Source organism: Lutzomyia longipalpis, chromosome 1 (assembly GCF_024334085.1).
Source record: "Lutzomyia longipalpis isolate SR_M1_2022 chromosome 1, ASM2433408v1".
NCBI classification, from domain to species: Eukaryota; Metazoa; Arthropoda; class Insecta; order Diptera; family Psychodidae; genus Lutzomyia; species Lutzomyia longipalpis.
In genome coordinates this window covers 16,339,572-16,365,077 of record NC_074707.1, presented here as the reverse complement: position 1 = coordinate 16,365,077, position 25,506 = coordinate 16,339,572, and the positions used below count along the sequence as shown (strand labels likewise).

General features: G+C 35.0%; 2 protein-coding genes across 2 annotated transcripts; both read right to left on the bottom strand.

Moving 5' to 3' along the window:
* Positions 1-2,312: 2,312 nt before the first annotated feature.
* Positions 2,313-9,475, bottom strand: LOC129793261 (serine/threonine-protein kinase greatwall). The gene is made up of 5 exons (XM_055833095.1): positions 8,550-9,475; positions 8,052-8,482; positions 7,842-7,988; positions 6,863-7,572; positions 2,313-2,509 (listed from the first exon to the last, which is right to left on the bottom strand). The coding sequence occupies exons 1-5, from the start codon at positions 9,420-9,422 to the stop codon at positions 2,454-2,456; spliced, it is 2,217 nt and encodes a 738-aa protein (XP_055689070.1). The 5' UTR covers positions 9,423-9,475; the 3' UTR covers positions 2,313-2,453.
* A 3,115-nt stretch (positions 9,476-12,590) lies between these two features.
* Positions 12,591-25,436, bottom strand: LOC129793251 (TP53-binding protein 1-like). Its single transcript, XM_055833085.1, has 6 exons — positions 25,177-25,436; positions 23,817-24,875; positions 20,482-21,775; positions 13,811-13,980; positions 13,399-13,751; positions 12,591-13,327 (listed from the first exon to the last, which is right to left on the bottom strand). The coding sequence occupies exons 1-6, from the start codon at positions 25,223-25,225 to the stop codon at positions 12,875-12,877; spliced, it is 3,378 nt and encodes a 1,125-aa protein (XP_055689060.1). The 5' UTR covers positions 25,226-25,436; the 3' UTR covers positions 12,591-12,874.
* Between the last annotated feature and the right edge of the window lie 70 nt (positions 25,437-25,506).

Sequence of the window (25,506 nt, the reverse complement as noted above, 5' to 3'; positions counted from 1 at the left end):
AGTCGAATTGGCCACTTTGGTCAGCAAAATCCTCCAAGGGTTAATACGACATTTCGAAGACTTTTAGCTCCTTCCTCAGGTATTGATTTGAGTCTCTTTTCGCCCATACTGAATGACATAGACTTAATTGATCTGTCTAATCTGATCTGTTCTAACCGTTTTTCAATTTGTGGTTGTCATTATGGCCCCTATATGTAACTTACGAAAAGGGCTGAGAAAGAATAAAAATTAAATTTAGGAGCTTTTCAAAATGTCGGACATAAAAATTGATTAATTTGACCTTATAAACAGATCCTCTAGTCAACCGCAAAACTTTTTATTACCGAATTATTCTTCTTTTGCAATTTAACCCGCCAGTAGAAAAAAAATAATTCATTTCCATTTAAGAAATAATTCCCAAAAAGGAAGAATAAAAAAAAACATTTTAGCAATGATTTCAATAGCCGCCAAAATTTAAATATATATATATATAAATGCATAGATATATACATTATATATATACACATAAAAATGCAAAGATAAATAGCATGGATGGAACAGTATAAAGCGAAAGAACGGTAAGTAAAACTTACGGGCTGTGATTCTTTCTTTGTCAGTGAAATGTGAAATTAACGGAAAATTGAGGATGGGCAAATTTTGAGGAAGGCTTTCTCGCGTACCGAATCACAGCCAACGCCCACGATTAAGGCTTCTCACAAATTATCTGCGCGTTGGCTGTGATTCTGTGCGCGAGAAAGCCTTCCTCAAAATTTGCCCATCCTCAATTTTCCGTTAATTTCACATTTCACTGACAAAGAAAGAATCACAGCCCGTAAGTTTTACTTACCGTTCTTTCGCTTTATACTGTTCCATCCATGCTATTTATCTTTGCATTTTTATGTGTATATATATAATGTATATATCTATGCATTTATATATATATATTATTTTATTTTATATGTGTATATAAAACGCCCCGCTTCGCGGGGCGTTGGACTTATGCAACTCAAGATATGACATGTAAACTTTAAAACGCGATATCTCCGGAACGGCTACATAGATTTTCTTCATTTTTGGCATGGTGATAGATACTATAGTCAACTATAACATATCAAAATTTGAAGCAATTCTATAAAGCGGTGCTCGAGATATTCATCGAAAACTCATCGAAAATTTTGTTTTCGATTTTAGCGCCACTTGCGGTCATTTCTTGAACTTGCAATGTTCCGAGCAGTTGTAGGGCTCATTAATATCTTTCATTTGAGCCCGAGTTGATCAAAATCGGTCAAGCCGTTCTCGAGTTATGGCCGATTTTCGATGAAAAATTGTGGCGGCCATATTGGCTAAACGGCTTGGCCGATTTTCGAAAATGAGGTATCGTTGGAAAGGTCTTGATGGCCCCTACAACATATCAAAATTTCAGACCTCTAGCTATAATAGTGACTGAGATATAGCGAAAACAAAATTTTGAGGTTATTCAAAATGGCGGACGCGGGGGTGGGGGGTTGGATTTGACTTCATAATCGGATGTCTTCCACCTAATATATGAACTTTGCCGTTGACCGCAAGTTTCTATCTATTACCGTTCTCTTGCAATATTGCGTTACATTCCGGCCGGCCGGCCGGCCGGACACATTTTTGGCGCATACGTTTTTTGGAATGTGGGGACCCTAATTCGTGCTCATCCCAAGTTTGAGCCCGATCTGACGACTTTGCATTTTAGAGTGTACACAGAAGCTGTGCTTCTTTTAAGAAAGAATCACAGCTAAAAGAATGAGTAACACCAGCTAAACAGATTTTATTCATTTCCATAACAGCAGCAAAAATTTCTTTCACTCCATATTTTTTTTCTCGCTCGTTTGCCTCCTTGGAACGTGAGCACACAATTGAATTTCCCGATATGGATTGAATTGTGCAAAATACGCGTATTATAGCATCTCTAACACCTGCCAAGATAATGTAGCCAACTCCCAAATAGAGTTATTCCCCCGGCGGTGGGTGGCAGAGTGGGTGGCGGCTCAATAGACGCCGCGCACGGGGTATTGTTGGAAGTGCAAAGTGAAGCCATCCTCCTCCACGCAAACCAGTAGATGGGGGCCTCCTTTTACGGTTTCAGCTCACACTCAAAATTCAATCCTATGAGCGTGTCAATTGGCCACATTACATTTTGTATTTTACTCCTTCTTCACGCACAGCAAATCTCTTTTACATCTCTCTCTTCGCATTTCAATTGAGACATTCAATCATTCTTCTCATCCATCATACACGCACACACCATATAAAATATCAATGACTTTTTTTAACCATCATTTTATTGTTTAAAATAAACATCATTTACAAGATTTTTTTTTATTATTTGCTACTTGATACCTTTTTCAACACTATTTAGGATTTGGAGGACAAAAAAAATAAAATAAAAATAAATCGCAACTTGTAAAAGTTGACGGACTCCCGCAGCAAAAGGCTCAAATGGCTCAGAGTGCTTCTGCATCGAAGTTGGACAGCTTCAAATGTTGCATCACATTTCGCGCTAAAAAAAGAGAAAAAAAATGAATTGGCAAAAGTAATTCAGTTACATTGGCACCGCCCCTCCCAGCTCTTTGAAGCCCACGCACGCTTTTTCATTAATACACCCCCATATTGTACGTGAGTTTGTGCGTTGTTGTGCTAAATGAATATTATCTGCGGTGGAAACCTCAAATATACATAATACACATAGGTAGAGGCATATATATGCTCCAACATCAAAGCAAACGCTATCAACAGGCCATTTCATTTGCAGCAGCACCACCCAACCCAGCGAGCTTTATTAAATGCCTATGAATTTTATCCCAAATATCACTTTTCCAATTTATTTTATATTTTTTTTTATTCTTCATTACAAATTCACATTTATGGTGAAGTAGCAAAAAAAAATATTGACTGAATATATTTTTTTAACTCTTCAAAGTTATTAAATGATGTGAAAACTGAAAACCACAACGTTTGGATTAAAATCACATTATGCGTTTGCCGCAGATAAAATTATTGCTTCAGTTTTTTTTTTAATTTTAAATAAAATTCTGCAGTAGTGTGATAAAAAAAATTAAGTAAAAAAGGAAATATTATATAAATTTTATTTCTCTTCGGATTATTTTCATTTTTAAAACAGTAATAAACTAATTTGGAAGAGGAATGAATTATTATTTAAATCCATTTTCGATGAAAGTTTCATTTATGAACTTTCATTGAGTAATAGTTAGAGGAATTATTCTTATATTCTATTTTTTTTTAAATATCTTATTGTTTATTCCTGTTCTTAATAAAAGGTTTATTGAACACTGAATTTCAAAGAAGATTAAAATCACTACGTTTCAATATTTTCAAAAAATGGCGCCTCATTTTTGAAAAGTTGATATTTCCTTTTCTGCGATTAAAAAATAGTTTGAGAGCTTGTTGAAATCATAGCCAAAAATAATTTTAAAAACTTCAATTTATATTCAAATCGAATTAATTTGCCTGGAATTCTTAGGCAAAATTTTAAAAAAAAAGTCTTTAAATCAAGACTTTTTACAAATAACATAACCTCAAAAAAAATCTTGCGTGATAATTAATTTTTCTATTCTTAATCTTCTAATGACGAAAACAATCATTTATGAAGATTTTGTTTAAATTAAGTCTGTTTAATTTTTCTAGCTCTGGAGCTAGAAAAATTTAGTTTCGAAGGAAAAACAATCAATACAGAATAATTCATCAATTAAGACGCCATTTTGAATTTTTTTTTCAGTACCTAACTCATTATTTTCCTTAGAAAAGATTTTTTTCTCACTTTCTATACCTTTGATTTATTCTAATATTCTGCCTCTGTGCTTGCGAGAATAAAAACCCCGACATTGGCTCTAAACAGACGGCCGTGACTTTTGGTTGACGTCTTCACGATGTAACTTTTTGGATGTGACTTTTTTGCGCAGACATAACCTCAAAGCAACTTTTTTTTGTGCAAAAAAGTGAGAAATACGGGAAATAATGCGTTACAGTGCCCCCGGGGGGCTTTCCGTATGCTGTTAATGCATTTTCTAGGCGGAAATTTGCACAATTCTGTTTTTTGTCACAAAATTCTTGCGATGCAACTTTTTTTGACACTTGGATGCGACTTTGTCGATGTAACTTTTGTTTGCAACTTTTTTGGATATGACTTTTTCGAGGAAACTTATTTTTAGTTAAAAAAAAAAAAGTGAAAAATGTGGGATGAAGTGCATTGCAGTGCCCCCGGAGGGCTTCCCGTATACTCTTAATGCATTTTCTAGGCGAAAACCGATCCGTGAGAATCAATTCCTATCGAGATTAATTTTCTATCCGTGAGAATCATTTCCTATCCGTGAGAATCATTTTATATCCGTGAGAATAAACTTCTATCCGTGAGAATAATTTCCTATCCGTTAGAATAATTTCCTATCAGTGAGAATCATTTCCTATCCGTGAGACTTCTATCCGTGAGAATAATTTCCTATTCGTCAGAATCATTTTCTATCCGTTAGAATCATTTCCTATCCGTGAGAATAATTGCCTATTCGTCAGAATCATTTTCTATCCGTGAGAATAATTTCCTATCCGTGAGACTTCTATCCGTGAGATTTCTATTCGTGATAAAAATTTTCTATTCGTGAGAGAAAATTTTCTATTCGTGAGAAAAGTTTTCTATTCGTGAAAAAAATTCTATTCGTGATAATTATTTTCTATTCGTGATAAAGAATTTCTATTCGTGAGAGAAAATTTTCTATTCGTGATAAAGAATTTCTATTCGTAAATTTCTATTCGTGATAAAAATTTCTATTCGTGATAATTATTTTCTATTCGTGATAAAGAATTTCTATTCGTGAGAGAAAATTTTCTATTCGTGATAATTATTTTCTATCCGTGAAAAAAAATTCTATTCGTGATAATTATTTTCTATTCGTAAATTTCTATTCGTGAAAAAAAATTCTATTCGTGATAATTATTTTCTATCCGTGAAAAAAAATTCTATTCGTGATAATTATTTTCTATTCGTGATAATTATTTTCTATTCGTGATAAAGAATTTCTATTCGTGAAAAAAATTTCTATTCGTGATAAAATTTTCTATCCGTGAGAATCAATTCCTATCCGTGAGACTTCTATCCGTGAGATTTCTATCCGTGAGAGAAATTCCCTATTCGTCAGAATCATTTTCTATCCGTGAGAATAAACTTCTATCCGTGAGAATCTATTCCTATCCGTGAGAATCATTTTCTATCCGTGAGAATAAACTTCTATCCGTGAGAATCATTTCCTATCCGTTAGAATAATTTCCTATTCGTCAGAATCATTTTCTATCCGTTAGAATCATTTCCTATCCGTGAGAATAATTGCCTATTCGTCAGAATCATTTTCTATCCGTGAGAATCTATTCCTATCCGTGAGACTTCTATCCGTGAGATTTCTATTCGTGATAAAAATTTTCTATTCGTTAGAGAAAAATTTCTATTCGTGATAAAGATTTTCTATTCGTGAAAAAAAATTCTATTCGTGATAATTATTTTCTATTCGTGATAAAGAATTTCTATTCGTGAGAGAAAATTTTCTATTCGTGATAAAGAATTTCTATTCGTAAATTTCTATTCGTGAAAAAAAATTCTATTCGTGATAATTATTTTCTATTCGTGATAAAGAATTTCTATTCGTGAGAGAAAATTTTCTATTCGTGATAATTATTTTCTATCCGTGAAAAAAAATTCTATTCGTGATAATTATTTTCTATTCGTGATAATTATTTTCTATTCGTGATAAAGAATTTCTATTCGTGAAAAAAATTTCTATTCGTGATAAAATTTTCTATCCGTGAGAATCAATTCCTATCCGTGAGACTTCTATCCGTGAGATTTCTATCCGTGAGAGAAATTCCCTATTCGTCAGAATCATTTTCTATCCGTGAGAATAAACTTCTATCCGTGAGAATAATTTCCTATCCGTGAGAATCATTTCCTATCCGTAAGAGAAAATTTCCTATTCGTCAGAATTATTATCTAGTCGTGAGAATCTATTCCTATCCGTGAGAATCATTTTCTATCCGTGAGAATAAACTTCTATCCGTGAGAATCATTTCCTATCCGTTAGAATAATTTCCTATTCGTCAGAATCATTTTCTATCCGTGAGAATCTATTCCTATCCGTGAGAATCATTTTCTATCCGTGACAATAATTTTCTATCCGTGAGAATCATTTTTCATCCGTGAGAATAAACTTCTATCCGTGAAAATCATTTTCTATCCGTGATAAAAAATTTCCGTAATTTACAAAAAAGCTTCCTTGAAAAATATTTGTCACAAAAAGCAGAATTATGCAAATTTCTGCCTGGAAAATGCATTCATAGAATACGGGAATGCATTTCTTCCCGTATTTATCACTTTTTTGCACAAAAAAAAAAGTTGCTTTGCGCAAAAAAGTCATCTCCAAGTGTCAAAAAAGTTGCCTCGCGAAGACGTCAACAAAAAGTCACCGCCGTCTGTTCAGAGTCATTAGGGACGAAAAAAATAACTGACATGTCATAATTTTTTTAATAATGGCTAAAGTTCTAAATCCGTTGATATTTTCCTCAATTCTTTAGTATTTTCCGTATTTTGTCCATTTTCCACTTTAAAAAAAAATGTCCGTATGGGATGAATAAACTCCTTTTAATGAGCTAAATATTTTGCAAGCTTTTTGATCTTTCAACGCATATTTCAATCCTCTCAAGCTCATAAATTATAAATTACGAAACTTTGAGTATTTAGAAACTTTGATCTTGTAGCTGGAATCCTTTTATTCCTTTTTATATCCAATTTTCCCCCCTAATTTTAATAAAATCATAAAATTAATTTAAAAAAAAAAAGAAAATTGCAACTCACCTTCGAAATATCCCGTATCGAATGGATTATCTGGCTTTGGCACAAATGGGGGCTCTGCTGTTTGAATGTCGGACCACTTGATGTCCTGGAAGAAGGGCATTACCTGCACCTGACTCGCCGATGGTCTACTTGCGGGCTCCATCGTGAGGAGTGCCTCAACAGCCTCCACTGCTTCAGTTGAGAGCGCTTCATCCCCTTCGGGCCACTCAATGTTGCGACAAAGAATATTCTGAAACACCTTCTGCGGCGTCTCATCGTTGAACGGTGGAATCCCCGTGAGGAATTCATACAGGCACACCCCGAGAGCCCACCAATCCACCGCTGGACCATGCCCTTGTGACAGGAGCAGCTCTGGAGCCAGGTAGTCCGGTGTGCCGAGGATTCGCTCATCAGACATGGCAGCAACCCCCCGTCGTACGGATTTGGGCGTCCGGAAGGGCGTGTGGGACGTTTTGGGGGTTTTCTGTGCGGTATTCCGACTAATTGGTGACATTGCGGGCTCATCGTGCAACTTGAGAATCCCCATTGGGGCGCGATCGCAGGGATTCTTCCTCTGCATCTCTCCCGATGCAGGAAGAACAAATCTCGTGCTTTTTATCTTGTGCAGCAACCCCCCGTCGCGACGGGGGATTTTCTGCGAGGACACTGGTGTGGAGACGAGAACGTTGCACAAATTTGCATTTATTGGCATCTCATCGTCTGACAAGGATCTGCAATTTTTTTTGAATTATTTATGACTTAATTGAGGTCATAAAATTATCCTTTTTTAATTCTTTCTTTTTTATGATTTCAGGGATTAGGGAGTAAAAGTTAATTTAAATTCCAAGAGAGAGGGAAAGGCTTTTAAAAGTTAAATGGCCTCAAAAGCAACTTTGGGGATTCCCGGAAGATTCCCTCCAGGTAAGAAGACTTTCATTTGAAGCCTAAATCTTTGTCTGAGAAAAGGGAGGTTTTATGGTCAAATAAAAAGTTTACTTACACTGCTTTCAGAACACCCTTTAGTGGTGACTTTTCTTTCCTCTTCTTCGGCGTACTGCTGCCCAAATCAATCGTATCAATCTCCTGGGTGAGCCCTGTGCTGGCTTGAGCCTCACTTGGATCGATGTTTCTTTTCCTTTTGAAGCTCCTGCAGAATTTATGCAAAAAATCAGACAAAATCTCTCCTCAAAACCTTCAGAAACTTCCTTACCCTCTGAAATTGGGATGCTTAAAGTTCCGGGAAATGTTTAGAACGGGTGATTCAGCTTCACTACCAACATAGCTGCGAGAGTAGTCAGATGTAACGTCCTCCTTGGTTGTGGCCAGTTCCTTTTTCACTCCATTCTCCTCATTGGCACCATTCAGGGTGTCATGATTCCTACTGGAGATCCCGGAATCCTCATTCTCCCGGAATCGTGACAAATTCAGGGAATTCTTGTATTTCCTGTCGTAGACACTACTAAGGAGGCTATGGACGTCCCTCTTGTTATCTCGGGACCTTGAGATGCTCCTGATGAATTTCCTCTTGAACCTAACAGTTGGATTAACTTCCTTCCGGTTGCTATTCCCCACGCTGGAGTTGCACGTGTAGTAGGAGGAGGATGTTTGGGAGTCTCCATTGATGCTACTCACTGCACTAACCTGTCCAAAATGAAAAAAGAATCAACCATTAAACTCCCGGAAAAGCTTTTTAAGCATCAAAACTTACCACAACATTGGGATCAATGTTCTCAGTTGAGAAGAATGGAGATACGCCGGACAGCCGGCTGTCGTCAGCCCCATTGTTGTTGGAAGTGAGCGAAGAATCCAAATCCGTATCCCCTGAACGATGATTGTTAATGATATTCATGAATGTGGACGTCGGAGGGGGATCTTCCGTGCCACAACCTCTCCTTTCCACCGAACCGAAGGAGAGGTGCGATGTGAGTGACAACAGCTGCCCCGGAGTACGCGCATTGAGATCATTGAGATTCGGCGAGCAGTTAATCAAGTCCGACATCTCCAGATCACGCCTCAGCTCAATTTTACTCAACCCAAAGTCCGTGAGCTTCACATGCCCGGACGCAGCAATGAGCATGTTGTCCGGTTTGATGTCACGGTGCACAATGCCATGATTGTGGAGGTACTGCAGTGCCAGGGCAACTTCGGCAGCGTAGAACTTGGCGCTGGCCTCATCGAAGAACCCATACATGGCCAGCAGGGACTTGAGATCCCCACCAACCATGTACTCCATCACGAGGTAGACGTACGATGCCGTCTGCAGGGAGTAGAAGAGATTCACGCAGAAGGGGCTCCGTGACAGCGCCAGGGCATTCCTCTCCGTTATCACCTGTGACACCATATTCTTGTTGATCATCTCCGACTTCCGCATCACTTTGACGGCAAACAAGCGCTCCGTCGTGCCATCCTTGTAGCCCAGAAATACCTTCCCGAATGCCCCGCGGCTGATTGGCTTAATTATGCAAAAGTCCTGAATTGTGGGCGCCTTGGGGCTCGCTGGCTTCGTTGTGAAGTTGTTGATTGTCTGGAAAACTGCATCTGAATCCTTGAGAATATCCTTCTTAGGAGTGCACTGTTCCATTCTTGCCGGTGGAGTGTGGACCAGCCTGAACTGTCTACCACGCCAAAAAGTCCGTTAAAAGTTCTTACAAAAGTACACTGAAAAAAATATTCACACAAATGAAAACAAAAGTCATGGTAGACTTGGTAAATTAACCAACTTTTATTGGTTATTTACGAATTGCGTAAAAATTACTGTATTGCTTTATTTTAATCATTTTACGTAAAGAGATTAAGAAAGAAAAATTTGTGAAATATTCAGATAATTTCATAATTATCTAGAAAGTTAAACCTAAGCCAAAACTCTTGAAATTTCGGATAAAACGTCCTTTTTCTTTCCATTGATTCTATTTGTTGTTTATTTATATGTAAATCTTTTGTTGTATTTTAATACACTCTGGGACAATTTAAACCTTACCTTATTAATTCTTCTTTATTACAGCCACGCTCTTGTATATTTCACAACCGTTTCTCACCAGTCCGTCTGTTCAAGTGAGCGCTCAGGAGTTCTCACACACTCAAAAGTCAACGAATTAGAAGAATCATAAGGAATGGCATTCCCATTATTAAAGAAATAAATAACGAATTTTGTTGAATAAAAATCTAAATTTTCCGAACGTAATAAATACATATAGCACAATAGACAAATCAGGATTAATAAAATTTAATAAAAAATACATTTTTTATCGTTAGTAGGTCGAAGAAATAAATCCTCTGTTATCTTGAAAAAATGAAGAAAAAAAAATATATTCTGGTTTATTTAGCAATCAATGAAAGTTTTCTTACAACCTTTTTGAATCACGAGAATCAATTTAAAAAAATAATAAATAAACTATTCTAGTTAGATGGTATAGGTTTAGTTTAGAAGCACAATGAATAAACAAACCATACTGTTATGATTAAGGCGATTAAGATTAAGATTAAGAACATTCACGAAAAAGACAGGATGATACATAAATTCAATCAAAATTGCTATAAAATCATTAGAAGAGCTAGAAAATGAAAAAAAAAAAACTCTTGATCAAAAAATGTGCAAAAAAATATCAAGGAAAAACGAGTTGTCGACTTATGATCCACGGACTTATACTCAATTTGTCGGAGTCAATAGATATTTTGCATCAAATCGTTTGCATCAAATCGTCGTCCTCGATAATTTCATCCACTTCTGTGTCTACGTATCTATGTACCTATTTGTTTTATGCAAACAGAAAATCCCTCTCGGGGTTTCTTGTAATTTAATGAAATCCGTGTTTGATCAAGACAATAATTATTTTGAAAGTCAATCATAACGCGTCCAGTTATAAGAGTTGGTGTCCCACAACGTATAGAAGTTTGTTTATGCGATGTAATACTATTTGTGAGCAGAATTAGTAGGCAAAGTTGATTTTTTTGTGAAATTCAGCAATTTGATGCATAAAAATGGTCATATCTCTAGTTCTATAACACCTACAGAAATTTCGTGACTAGTTTTGGAAAGGTCCTGAAATAAGCTATAATATGATATATATCTCAGTGATTTTCAAGGTCACCCGTAGAACACAAAATGGCGGATTTTTGTTTCACAAAAAGAGTTTTTCGCACTTTTCGTCCTGAAGAAATGGTTCTAGAGGTTTCTGATGTTTTAGAAACTTGTAGATAATTGCGAAACCTTTAATTTGATACCAAGTTGAGTCAAATCGGGCAAGCGGTTCAAAAGATATGGTGCTTAGAACTTTTCAAATGCAAGAATTTTTCAAATATCCATATCTTCTAAACGGCGACATAGATTTTCTTCATTTTCGGACTGGTGAAAGATATTGAGTCAGGCCACAACATATCAAAATTTAAAGAAAATCGATGATGGGGATTCGGAGATATTGCCCCTTAAAATTAGGCAATTTTTGTTTTTGATTTTAGCGCCTCTTGCGGATGTTTTTGGAACTTGGAATGTTCTAGACAGTTGTAGGGCTTCCCAATACCTTTCATTTGACACCAAGATGGTTAAAATCGATCAAGCCGTTCTCAAGTTATATCGAAAAAACACTTTTTGCTTTAGACCGCCATATTTGCTAAACGGCTTGACCGATTGTCAAGTATGAATTGTTGATGAAAACGTCTCACTGAGCCCTATAACATACTAAAATTTCAGACCTCTAGCTATAAGGGAACTGATTGACGGTGTTTCAAAATGGCGGACGGCGGCCATCTTGGATTTTAAAAATGCGAAAAAATGAAATTTTACACCCACATTTCTATAGAAAACTTCAAACCGGAAGTCTCTATCTGTTACCGTTCTTGAGCTATAAGGCAAAATGTGGAGTCCGGGCCGGCAGGCCGGCCGGCAGGCCGGCCGGATCAAAATTTTTCCACCACCATTTTCAGAATGTGGGTTGTCTAAAACGTGCTCATACTAAGTTTGAGCCCGATCTGAGGTGGTCGGTTTTTCCGACGATTACAATACTTGGTGTTGGCCACGAAGTGGAACACCAACTAATTGTCAGTTTTTTTAGAAATAGAATAAAAATATTTTTTCATTCCTTTAGTTCTGTCAATTAGTAGCCAACAGGCCTTGTACACGGTCTACTTTGTTTTGAAGTTGAAGAGCAAAAATGGCTCACTTTTTGTATAGGAATTTTTCGCCTTTGGTAATAAAATTTTAATTTTTTGACATTTAGAATACTGATCGCACGCTGAGAATCTGTCATTTTGTAGGTTATTAGTTGTAGAATTTAATGGTACAAACGGATATGAGATTGATGCTGTTAGTAAAAAAGCGCAGTCCAACTTCATTTTTTACCAAAGAATTCCATACAAAAATTGAGTCGCGTACACGGCCTGGTAGCCAATGTCAATTACAAATCGTGGTGAGAAATTAAATCAAAATCAGCGAAATTAGCTGTCCCAGATTAAATTTACCAATTCCCGTAGTTTTTACAGTGTACTAACGGCAATTTTAGATCGTTTTCTTACCTGGGTAAACTGTTTTTGGTAAATATCACAGCGTGGTAAAAAAACGGTTTTCAATTTTTCCATTGATAATTTTTTTTAATCTCAATCATCAATTCTTTATTAAAAATCTTTTTCTTATCTTTTTCGTCTTTTTCATTCTTGTAGAAAATTTAATATAAAATAATTTGAATCAATAAAACTTTTCCTGAAATAAAAAATCCAACAAGAGTGAAGTTGGCAACAATAAAACCACCAGGCCAAATTCAAATTTTTAAATTAGTCTTTTATTGTAACGGAACAGAAGGCGCACATTTTTTTTAGAAAATTGTTTAACAAAAAGATCCCTTTCTAAAAGAACAGTCTAATGGAAAAATGTCCTTTTTTTCATAAATTTTAAAGATGTTTGAAAACGATTAAAAATTTTGTACAGATTATTACATTACACATCTAAAAAATTGACAGGTATTTCATGTGAATCATGAGCTAACAACCGCTAAAAACTACGACTCAATGCTGCCGCCATTTGTTTTGTGGTCCAGGTGGGGCTCAGCAGTCATCTGCGAAGAACTTTGTAAGGCTCTCATGGGCATCGGCATCACAGCACGTGCCGGAAATGAGACTCTGCACCACCCACACGGTGGAAACAACGGATATATTGAAGTCCTTGGCTTTTTCAATTAAAACCGGATGAACTTCTCGGCCAACCAGGAGGAATCCCTTCTGAATTGTCGAGATATCATCAACAGATTTAACTGCCTGCACCGATGCCGCTCCGGCGAGCTTACAGACTCTACTCCAAAAGTCCATAAAGTCCTTATTCTCACTCACAAGGAGAATATTGAGGTCCACGAAGGCCTTTGAATTGCTCACAATGCGCTTTACAACGGGCACAATGAACTTCTTCTCAATTATTGACCATCCCGTTGGAAGGATGTAATCCTTAATGTCCATCATTCGATTATTTCGGCAACTCTCAATGATCCATTCATGCGAAATAGCCTGAAAATATTCACAAAACCGAATGATTTTCTTGCGCGAATTTGCAGAAGATCCTTGGGCAGGATACTCACGTGAATCCCTGAGGCTAAACATTGCACATACTTTGCCGTTGTGCAGGGAAAAGGCGCAATAAGTTTGCAATTTGTGTACTTATTTTTCGGCACATCCTCCCAGTATTGATACACCTTCCCACCCCCCTCCTCAATTTGCCGTTGCAGGTGATCCTTGAAGAAGGGAACACGCTGTGATTCATTCGCCAGACCCTTTTCACTTCCAAATTCCGAAATTTGCGTAAATCTCCCCTCAAATGTGATCGTGAGGATGAAACTTTTATTCCTAAAAAGGTTTCTCGACTTCGGAATAGGTCCCAGGATCTCCTCCAAGGATTGCCCATTCCGCAGATATTCATCAAAGTAGAATCTCCCTGGAAGATGTCAAAATCACCAACAAACTCCCATCAAAGTGTGATTGTGAAAAACTCACGCATTCGATCAATTTCCTTGGATGTCTTCTGCAATTCCGGTTGAACGCCATCAATGGCCTCCAAGGCGGTCGCTTCGGGACTCTGAGGCACCGTTTCCGTGTCAGGAATGTCGGATATATCACTACTTTGACTCTCATTGAGCGTTACAGCTGGTGGTGGGAATTCCACTCTGTGGCAAAATCAAACAACATTCTCACAAACTTCCAAAATCACTTTGAAATTCTCTTATTTTACAATCTCAATCAAAGGGCTACTCACTTTTCTTAATTTAATAAAAATTTAAATCAATATTTCTTTTAAATTAATAAGTATTAATTAATCTACTAATTTCATTAAACTTTAGAGGTAAGAATTAGAGCTTTAAAGAACTTTCATTAATCACAAATTCATGAGAAAAATCTACTAAACTCTATAAAATAGCAGTTTGATAATTAGAACTTACTTAATTATTATTTTTTTAATAATCTATGCTTATCAGCAAAACATTAAAAACAGCTTAAAATAAAGTAGTTTTAATGATTAAAGAATTTTTTTTAAACTACTTTCATACGTTTTTTGCTCTTTAAGTTTCTTTGTAACTCAATTTTTTAATGAAGAAATACTTAGAATTATTACATAATTAAAAATACCTTTAAAAAAAATTAGTGAAACGTCGCTGAAAGAGCTGAAAAAGCTTTGTCCATTCTTTATTGGAATTATTATTTTATTATTTTCTCTCATTTATTTCTTGTTATTCTTGTTAATAAATAAAATATTAAGATCCTAATAAAAATATTTAAACAAAGTAAAAATAAATAAATAAAAAATAATACGAAATTGAACAAAATAGAAAAAAAACTAATGTGGTTTTCTGTTTAAATGAATTCAAAATATTTTTATAAAAAAAATGATCTTAAACATAAGATTTATAGGTTAGAAACGTTAGCCAATCCGTTTAACCAATATGAGCGTCTAAAACCGAAAGTGTTTGTTTTTTTTTTTTAGTTTATTCCAAGAACGTCTTGACTGATTCTGACTGAATTCGACTAAAGAATTTAACAACAAAAAAACTTTTTCAAAACCAATTGTAATTTTTTTGTATAAAAGGTGATCTAGAATATTTTGGACGTAATAACAAATTGTAGCTTATTTCAAAACCTTTCTAAAACTAAACTAATCTAACCAGTATTGAGTACCTAGCATTGATCGAGGGCTACGTTGTAAAAACGACTATGCCGGTTCGGACCTCATACAAAGTTAGCCGGTTTTACAATGTAGCCCTCGTAATTATTATTATTATTATTATAACTACAACGCATAAACCAACTTCTACATTTTGGCATACCAATACTTGCAACTTGTAACGAACGAAGGAACTCGTTATGATTGTCTTGTCCTAATTTTAACGCAAAAATTAAAAAAAAAAAGTTTTTAAATAAACATTCAGTTCTATTTAGCGACCAAGTAATCTTTGAAATCGTTGAAATTTGAAAAGAAATTCTTGCATTTTCAAGGTTTACTTTTAGTTGCAGAATAGGACCAATTATTAGTACTTTTTCAAAATCTATTATTAAAAATTTAACAAAAAAAATCACCTTGAATTTTTTTTACGTTTCTCCAAATTAAAAAAAAAAATTTGTTAATTTTACATTTAAACAAACTTTTAGTAAAATTATTAAGAAACTTAAATCAGGTTATTTTCAATTTTAGTTTATTTAAGTTATTCAATTTATGCTTGTTTTAACGACTCTTTAGCTTTGTTTGAAACTTTATTTTTCAATTTTATTTTCAAGTCTTTTTTTACATTCTTTTAAAAGATTTTTTTTTATTAATCAATTCAATAGATTTTTACAAACTTTGTGATTAATGAAAGATTAATATTTTATTTTTTGTATTTTCTATCATTAATTTTTATTTATTTTCATATTTTTTTTTACAGAAAATTAACTTTAAATTCATAAATTGTTTTTGAAATACATTAAATCTAATAAAAACCATTTTAAAAAAATCTCCTTTGTTATTTTTTTTAATTTTACATTTTTGTAAAATTCCTTAAATCATTAAAAGTTCTTAATTAAGTGAGTAGCTCCTCGATTAAAATTGCAGGAGCACAACCTATGCTCCTCACAGGGTGAAATAAATAAAATGGAAATAAACGACAGAAATAGGCAAAGTGAAAAAACTACAATTTTTCTTTATTACATTTTTATTTTTACTATTTTTAAATGATCCACCAGAATTTTTATCAATATTCTCACGTGCACTAATTTCTCATCATTCCTTCATTTATTTTTTCTTTTTGTAAATTCACTTGATGAAAATCTCTCGGCGCCTTTTTCTCAGTTTTTTTTTTGAATTCTACCTTTTACGCATAAACTCGATATTTTTTTTAATTATCGAGGATTTTTTTTTTATTACATTTATATAAGTTGTTTATATTAAAAATGTTTTCTTATCTTTGTTTCTTTCAGCAATAAATCTTTGCAGAAACTCACAAGAATAATTTCTTTTTATCTCTTCTCTATTTTTTTTATTTATAGTTTTTTGTTTTTAATTAATTACCTTTTTACTTGTTTTTTTTTCTTTTCTTCTTCATTTATTTAAATCTAAGAATTATAAAGTGACAAATTGAAGTTTCACCACTTAGCCTAATTTTGTCTTATTATTATGATGCTAGTAAATTATATCAACTAATGCAATTTTCTTTTTTTTTTCTTTCATCAACACTCTCATTTTTCATTTTTTTTTTTGTTTCTTTTTCTTCTTCTTCTTCACAACTAATTTTGGGCTGTTCTCTACACGTGCGTACGTTCAATGGATTATTTTCATAAAGAGAAGAGAGGCTATAGAAGGAAAGGTTTTGTCTTTCTTCCTACTAAAGGTGGGAACTATGCGATAATTTGGGACGTTCTTCTTGCTTCTTGGCTTACCCAGAGAAAGTTTTAAATTGACTAAATCAGAGGAATCTACCTAAGAAATCCCAAAAAAATAATTAAAAAAAATCAAAATTTTTGTTTGTTGCAGAAAAAAACTCTTTATGTCAAATAATTTTAAAGAACAAACTTCCGAAAAAATGCATTTTTTTTTAAAGAAAACTTCTGAGAAAATGCAGAAAAACTCCTCAATTTCCTTTACTGTACACAGACTAGAATGCCTTTTGACAGCATTATCCATGTTCCTAGTTAATTTCCAAATTTCTATCCTCATCTTTTGAGGCCAACCACCTTTTCGTCTTCCCTTCTTCTCCTTTGATTTGTTTTCCAACAGTTTCTTTTTTTTTTCTTTGTAATCCATCGCTTGATTAATTTATCCTTTTTTTTTTTTAAATATTAATGAATAATTTTGAATTAATTTGTCCTTTTTGTTGTTGTTGTCAATATTAAATCGCTAATTCTTCTTTTTCTTTTGTTCTCATCCAATCCTGTACACAAAATTTCCTTGAATTTCTTATCTTCTGCGTGTTGAACTTTTTTTAGAGGGGGTGGGAAGGGGCAAAAAGAAAATGTTTTATTGGAAAAATAAGAATATTATATATATAGTGGGGGGGGGAGGGAGGGAACTATCTAAGTGGGGGGTAGGAAAGATAATTATAAGTGTGTGTTTGTGTATAAAAGAGAGGCTCTTTAAATCGTTTTGTTTTGTTTTTTATCCCAAACGGAGGAAATCTTTTCCTTTTCTGGCAGCTTATTGAGTTTTTTTTTAATTTATTTTCTGTCTATAACTTGGATTTTCCTTGAATATTACGCAGAATGAACTTTTTTAAAGCTTCAATTTTAGATGATTTTTAATGTTTAACCCATCCTCACTTTTTGTATGATATATCATACGCAAAATTGGTAGTTTTTGATTAATTTTTGTGACGCGAATTCGCAAAATTTCCCTTCCGGGTTAGTGTTTTCCACTTTTATAAACCCTTAACTCTTTATATTAATTTTCCTGGGTGTCAAAAACATAAAATAATGTTATTTTTTTACCAAAAATCTAAGTGTATCCAATTGCAAAGTTGTCCGGGAACCAAAATGTGTGTATTTTAAGTGACAATTTCCTTTTTCTCTGCAATATTTTGTGCAAAATCACTTATTTATTAATAAAACTTTGTGAATTAACCAAAATATCCGCCTCCGACCGCAAATTATTCAATATTTTACGTGATAAACATCTGCGTATGATATATCATACGTTGGTTGAATTGAGGTACTTTTTAGGTTAAAGTGCGAGTTTATTTTTGTGAAGGAAGATCTAAGGGTTTGGGAATAAAAATTAAGATTGCAGTGAAAAGGAATGCCAGGAAGTGCTAAATCAGATACATCGTAAGTATTAAGAAGTACCTCACACCAGGAAATATAGAAATTATAGCGAAAATCTTGATTTTTGTAGGTCTGAGAACGAAGAAGGATAGCACATCCGGCTCTGTCCGGAGACTTGTCAGCATACTCACAAGAAGTCTCCGTCCTAGAGCAGACCATGCAACATGGGATGGTTATTTTACTTCCTGGCTACGCAACTGTTAGTGATGAGGATAACTGTGATAATCAAGACAAGTTCAGTCTCTATATTCTTAGAACTAGAATTCTACAAGAACGCGGTGAGTTGATTGTGAAACCCAAGGATTGGTGTTCTATTGGTTCAATTAATTAATTCTGGTCCAAAATCTAGCCAGAATACTTAATTTCAACATAAATTATGTAATTTATGTATTTATATTAATTAAAGTCTTTGTTTCAACACTGAGAAAAAATTGAATTTTTTCAACCCCCTTTGTTCAAACGTATGATATATCATACGGTGTCTACCGACGCCCCCATGGGGCCTAAAAATTTTATTTTCAGGAATTATATTTCTTTTAGGCTTATTAGTCAAATTCTAGAAAATGAAGGTCCTAGGTACAGTAAATCTATGACCTCGTTAGCATGGGTTAAAAAATATTGTTTTTTTATTATAAATTTAGTTTTAAATAAAACTTATCAATAAAAAAAAGACTGATAGCAAAAAATCGTAAAAATCCTTCAAATTTTGCTATCAGAAACTATCTTCAATTGCCGAAAGATTCAAATATTTTGCAAAATCATTAGAATACTCGACTATTAATACTTTTGTCTTGGGTTCAAAACCAGATAGATTTTTTCCCACAATTTTTTTTCAAACCTAATGTTTTTTTTTGTTAAGTTTTCCTCTCTATTTAATCAAATTGAAAAACTTTCTAAAAATAAGAATAATTTAAAAAAAAAAAGTATTTTATATAATTTTTTTTTTGTTTTTTTATTTAATTTTAATTGAAAATATGGAGAAATAAGAACTAAATCCTTCCAGAAGTCTCAGCCAAGGAGAGGTGGCTCAACCCAAAAAAAATCCTTTAATTTTTGATAGGATTCATTTAGGCTAATCCATCAACTTTTCAGTGAATTTTATAAATTTTTTTCTTCACCTAAAAATCTTCGAAAGTAATTCGAATTTTAGGAAATTTTTGAACAAACAAAATATTAAAACTTTACATAAATTAGTTTAAAAGAAATCTCTTTAAAATATTGTAAGAAAAAAAGTTTGTGAAAAAAGAATCTCTCGAGCTTCGAACTCAAGACATTAAGCTTACAAAGTCGAGTGCTTTGACGATTATGCTATGCTTTTCAATAAAAATAAATGCTGTCATGTACATTTTTATACTGAAAGACATTTTTCTTCACTTTTCTCATCGTTTTTACTACAACAAAAAAATTATTTTGAATGTAATAAAAGATTTTTAGACTCGGATAATATTATAAAATAGGAAAAAATGATGATTTTCAAAGTGCTGAAAATCGAGCTATTTTTCTCAAGTTTGATGCAAAAAAAATGAATAATAAAGCAATTAATTGAACGAATCAAAAAATATGTCTTGAAAGATTGATCCTTTAGCTATATACTAGTGAAGAAAGCATCCAAAAATATTAACTAGAAGTATCATTAAAAAATCATTTCCGTTCAAAACACGCGAAAGGGTTAAAAAGATAAAAAGAAATTCTTTTTCCAAGAATTTCCATAAAGTTTTTTCAGGCTGTCTCCTTATTATTTCAAAATATTTCTTCAATCACTTGACTAAAAATCAACAAATTCTTTCATCAAATTCTCTTTGAAAACTTCTTTTGTGAAAATCATTCAAAAAATTGCATAATATTCAAGGATAATCCACTTTTCATGCCTTTTAAAATGCTTTTAAATCAAACTCGTAAAATGTGAAAGAAATGCAGTTAACTCCATCAACCAAGGCATGAATTCTCTAAGAGTGAAAAACTCCCGTGATAAACTCCCGAAGGCTTCATCGCTTTAAAAGAAACGTGAAAACCGGGAAAATCTTACGGGAGATTATCACGGAAGCATTATTTTTCTTAGAAGATCATGGCTCACGTGAAGTTTTCCTCACTTTTTTTCCCTGCAAAAAGCCTTTGGGAGTTTATCACGAGAGTTTTTCACTCTTAGAAAATACAACCCTTAAGAAATGTTTATAAAATGCTCTCAAATTAAATCAATTAAATGACAACAAAAAAATCCTCAATAAACTGCCAAGATTTCCTTTCTGTGCGACTAAACTTAATGCTAAAGAAATCTTAAAATTTTCTTTTGTATCCTCATCATAAAATGTCGGGGGAAATTCTTAATTTTCTCTTCATGTGTGTGATTTGTAATTAAAAAAAAAAAAAAAACGAATTAACTATACCTCTTTCCGCGTCGTCCCTTCTTGGCATCCCCACCAGAGTAGCCGGGTTCAGCTTCACTTCCTTTGGAATCAGACTTGCGTGCTGTTGTCCCCTTCTTCCGTCCCGATGCATCGGATTCCGATGCACTGGAGGATCTACGACTGACCCGTTTGACTGTGGCCAAGTCCACAAGTCCCGTTTGGGGGTCCTTCTTAATTGCCGCCTGAATATCCTTTGCCTGATCCTCCTCCAAATAAATATCCGAAGCACTCCGCACAACGGTCTTCGTGTCCGTCTCCACCGTGTACATAATCTGATCATTTTGGTCCATTGTCACCTCAGTTACGAGTCCCGGCTCGTATGTGTCCCCCTCAACGAGAGCATGTACCGATTGATGCAAGAATGGCATCACATCCCCCTGCCCAAAGACAATATTGTCCCGATTGAGTGTCTTCAGTGCACCATCCTCAAAGTGAATGGAATACTTCCCGCCAGTCTTTTCGGCCTGCACCCGTCCAGCATAGTACATCTTATCCACCCATTTTGCCATCACACAGAACCCAACTTTGCTGTCCTTTCCCCCCGCTGCTGCTTCAACCTTCGGGGAGGCTTTTGGCGTGGCAGGTGTGGAGGATGATGCTGTTGCTGTCTTCCCCGTTGACCTACGACCCGCTGTTGGGGTCTTTGACACACCCTGTGAGGCTTTCTGACTCTTTGCACCTCCCGCCGTTGAGCTCTTTGACGGTGCCCCTCGCCCACGTTTCGCCACTCCCTTCGCCTCCTCTGCATCCTCATCATCCTCCTCCTCCTCCGTGGGATTTATCTTCCTCATGTGCTCCATCACAAATGTGCAAAGCGACGAGATTCCTTTAATTGTTACCACACTCTTGGGCATGCTGCTGCTCTGTGAATCACCATCACCAACTTCTACCTCCTTCTCCGTCGTCGACGTTGCCCCCTCAGTTGTCCCCTTGTTGGTATCCTTCTCCACCACTCTATCAATGTGGAGGAACTTTATGGCGTTCTCCTCGAAGCTAAATTTCACTTCGTACACATCCTCCTCAACTCGCACCACTGATTCCTTCCCATTGGCCAGGGATTCAGTATCCTTAGTTGGCTGGGCAGGAGCTGCTGTTGTGGACGTTGTATCCATGGGGATGTCCTTCTTCTCCTCCTTATCCTCATCGGATGCCGTACTTGAGGGATCTGACGACGTAATAAGTCCATTGTGCTGAACTTTGCTCACTTCGGTCACTTTCTCATCAGACGCCGACGATGACGATGATGTCAGGGGCAAGACTTCGGGGTCAGCATCTGCAAAAGATGCAGTTTTTAAATTAAACACTTTTAATTCAATTAAAATTTTAAATTTCGCACAGTGGTGGTCATGGAAATGGATGAGATTTTCAAATGAAGAAGAAAATCTATTGGATAAAGATTTTTTAACTAATTTAAATTAATTTTTTATCTTCATGATCATGTAAGAACTTTAATTAAAATTTTTATGAAGATTAAGACTACTAAACCATGTATTAACGGCCGTTTTATTCAAATGAACAGCCTTTGACAGTTCTCTTCTAACTTTTGACATTTTAACTTTGACGTTTTTCTACAGTTTGACGTTTCTCTTCCATCTTTTGACATATTGTAACGTTTTATCTGACTTTTGATGTTTTTTTTTTCTAAAATCTGTTATTTGTTTTCCTAACGTTAGATAATTCTCTTAACGCTTTACAGTGTTGGGCATTTTTTAACGTTTAACGTCCTTTTTCATGTTTGATATTTCTATTTTAAAGGTTGACGTTCCTTTTGTAATGTTTGAGATTTCTGTCAAAAATTTGACGTTTTTCTCCTAAATTTGACTTTTTTTTTTTTAATTCTACGACCCACTTTTATTTAACTTTTTTCTTCTAATCTTTGACGTTTTGTGACATTTATTTCTAAAGTTTGACGTTCTGTCCCTGAACTTTGTAAATTTCATTTTAAAGCTTGACGTTTCTTTTCTAAACTGTGACATTTTTTTCTTCTTTAAATTTCTTTAAACATTAAACTTTCTTTTTTTTTAATTTGTTTAATAAACTTTGACGTTTCTTTTCTATAACTTGTCGTTTCTCTTCCGATTTGACATATTGTAACGTTTTTCTCTGACATTTGATATTTCTTTTCTAACGTTTGATATCTCTTTTAACACTTTACGATGTTTGGAATTTTTTAACGTTTAACATCTTTTTCTAATAGTTTGATATATTTTTTTTAAAAAGCTTGACATTTTTTTTTGAAAGTTGGATATTTTTATAGTTTGACGTTTCTCATCTGATTTTTGACATATTGCAGAGTATATCTCCAACATGTATCTTTTTTAACGTTTGATTGTTCTCTTAACGATTGACGTTGTTCGACATTTTGTAACATTTTACATTCTTATCCAAAACTTTGATATTTCCTTTTAAAAGGTTGACGTTCTTTTTGTAATGTTTGACATTTCTGTCAAAAAATTTAACGTTTTTCTCCTAAGTTTGGCAGTTCTTTTCTAACCAATTGGCATTAAGTGACATTTTTTTTTAAGATTCGACGACCCTCTTCTATTTATCATTTCTCTATTTCTTTGACGTTTCTGTGACATTTGTTTCTAAAGTTTGACTTTATGTCCCTGAAGTTTCTAAACTGTGACATTTTTCTTGCAACGTTCAACGCCATGTGAAATTCTTGTAAACTTTTAACGTTTCTTTTTTATTTTAAAGTTTGTTTAACGTTCATATTTGATAACATCAGATGTTCCTTCTATTGTTTGACATTTCACGACATTTGACATTTTTTACCATTTGACGTTTCTTATTATGAAGTTTGACATTTCTCTAAAAAAGTTTGATGTTTTACTCCTAAGTGGGGCAGTTTTTTTGCTAACAATTAGCATTTAATGACATTTTTTTTTTAATTTAACGTTCTGTTCCTGAAGTTTGTAATTTTGATGTTTTTTTTTAATTTGACAGTTTTCTTGCAATGTTTAACGTCATGTTCTTGTTGACTTTAAACGTTTTTTTAAGTTTGACATATCTTTTGTAATTTTAAATGTTTGACGTTTCTATTCTAAGTTTTGACATATCGTTGAAATCTGTGACGTGTGACATTTTTCCTAACGTTTGACATGAAAAGAATGCTCTAAATACTTTCAAAAAATCACTATTATTTAAAACTATTCGAAAACGATTAAATAAAATTATTTGTTTTTAGATAATTTCAACATAGTTTAAAAAAAATAATAATCAAAAATTTTTTCATTAGAAAATTAAATAAAAATATTCCAAAACAAAGGAAAATTCTTTAAAAATTTAATAATAATAAAAGAAAAACTCACCTTTCTTGTCCTCGACCTTTTCCTTTGTTGGCTCAATCTTTTCGGGAGTTTTAACAGCACCTTTGCTCACTTCATGAGTTGCCTCCTTTGCGGGAGACTTGGCCACATCCTTCATCACCACATCGGGCTTCTTTGTGTCCGCCATTGAGGAGACTTCTGCCACAACTTGGGGGGATTTCTGTGTGGGAATGTTAACCTCCTTGGGCACGTCCTTTGCTGCTGCCTTTGACTCAGCAACTTTTGGTGAGGAGACTTCCTTGGAGTTTTTGAAGACCCCACACTCTGTTGTGGACGAGATGACATTCTCTTCATTCTTCTCCTGACTCTCTTTGGGCTTTGTTGGGGCAGCCTCTGTGGGCGTCACCTCATCCACTTCCATCGGTTCAATGTTGGGAGTTTTGGGAACTTCCTTCTTTGTGGGTGAAGAATCTTTCTCAACTACTTTTATCACCTCCTTGGGGGATTCTTGCTTCTTGGCATCCTCTTTTCTCACATCTGCTTCAGCAGCTTTTACGGGACTCTTTTTGATTTCCTCCTTGGGAGTTTCAATCGTTTTTGTGGCTTCATCTTTCCGCACTTCCGGAACATTTTCCACCTTCTTCGGTTCATCTTTCTTCGGCGATTCAGCTGCTTTTGGGGGTTCCTTCTTCTCTTCCGTGGGCTTTTTGTCCTCCTTGGGGACATCCTTTGTGGCTTCCTCCAGTTGAGCAATGAGATTGTCATCGGAATCCACCTGTCGGGGGCTTTTTGACGCTGGCGCCTTTCCCTCCACAATACACTCCATGCGCTCAAGGAGATCATCTGATTTGCCATCCTCCTCGAGTTTCTTCAGCAAATCCGCCGGCTTTGTGGCATCACTCCCCTGCACGGGAGCCTCTATCGCCTCCAGCTTCGCAATCAGGTCATCGTCATCGTCCTCATCGGCATTTTCGCCATTGTTGCTTGTTTTGGCCTTCTTCGCTTCACTCTCGTGTTCCCGCGTGAGTTCTCCGGAATGACGCCGCTTCAGGGAGTCACTGTTTGTGTGAACTTCCACCTCGACTTTCGCATTATCCACGGCTGCAAAAACAAAACTCAAACGCTTTAGCAATTTCGCAAGAAAAAAAAAAGAAAATTTCCAGGGCACAGACGCGAAAGTTGCAAAAAACAAAAAAAAATTCCCATCCACTCCCCCAAATGGCTTTCCGGAAAGCAAATGAAAAAAAAAATGCCTTCTCCCCAAACGCAGTGTGCGACGCATCTGGACCCCCAAATGCCCCGCATTTGTTTACCCTGGGGCCCCCGGAACGCATTCCCCTGGGTTTTGGGGCACATTTCCGCGCGGAAGCCGTAGAAAAATGCAAATGAAAGTTCCACTTACCGTCCACATGAAGCGCCGCCGCTTTTTCAACAGGCTCAGCAATATCCATTATTTTCCACTCTTGTACACAACTCCACGTCAAATACACATCAATACCTCACACAGTGTAGTGCCCCAATTGATATTTCCGCTACTTTTTCCACACTTCCGCACGATTTTTGGGCAAATTATTCAAAATTTCTTCGCACTTATGACGCCGATTTTTTTAGTTTCTCCAATGGCCGACCGGCATGTTTCACACTGTCCCACAGTCGATTAATGTTTCACGTCTCAAGTGGGGAAAACTTTTGAAACATGCGAAATACATGAAACATGTTTGAAATTCACCAC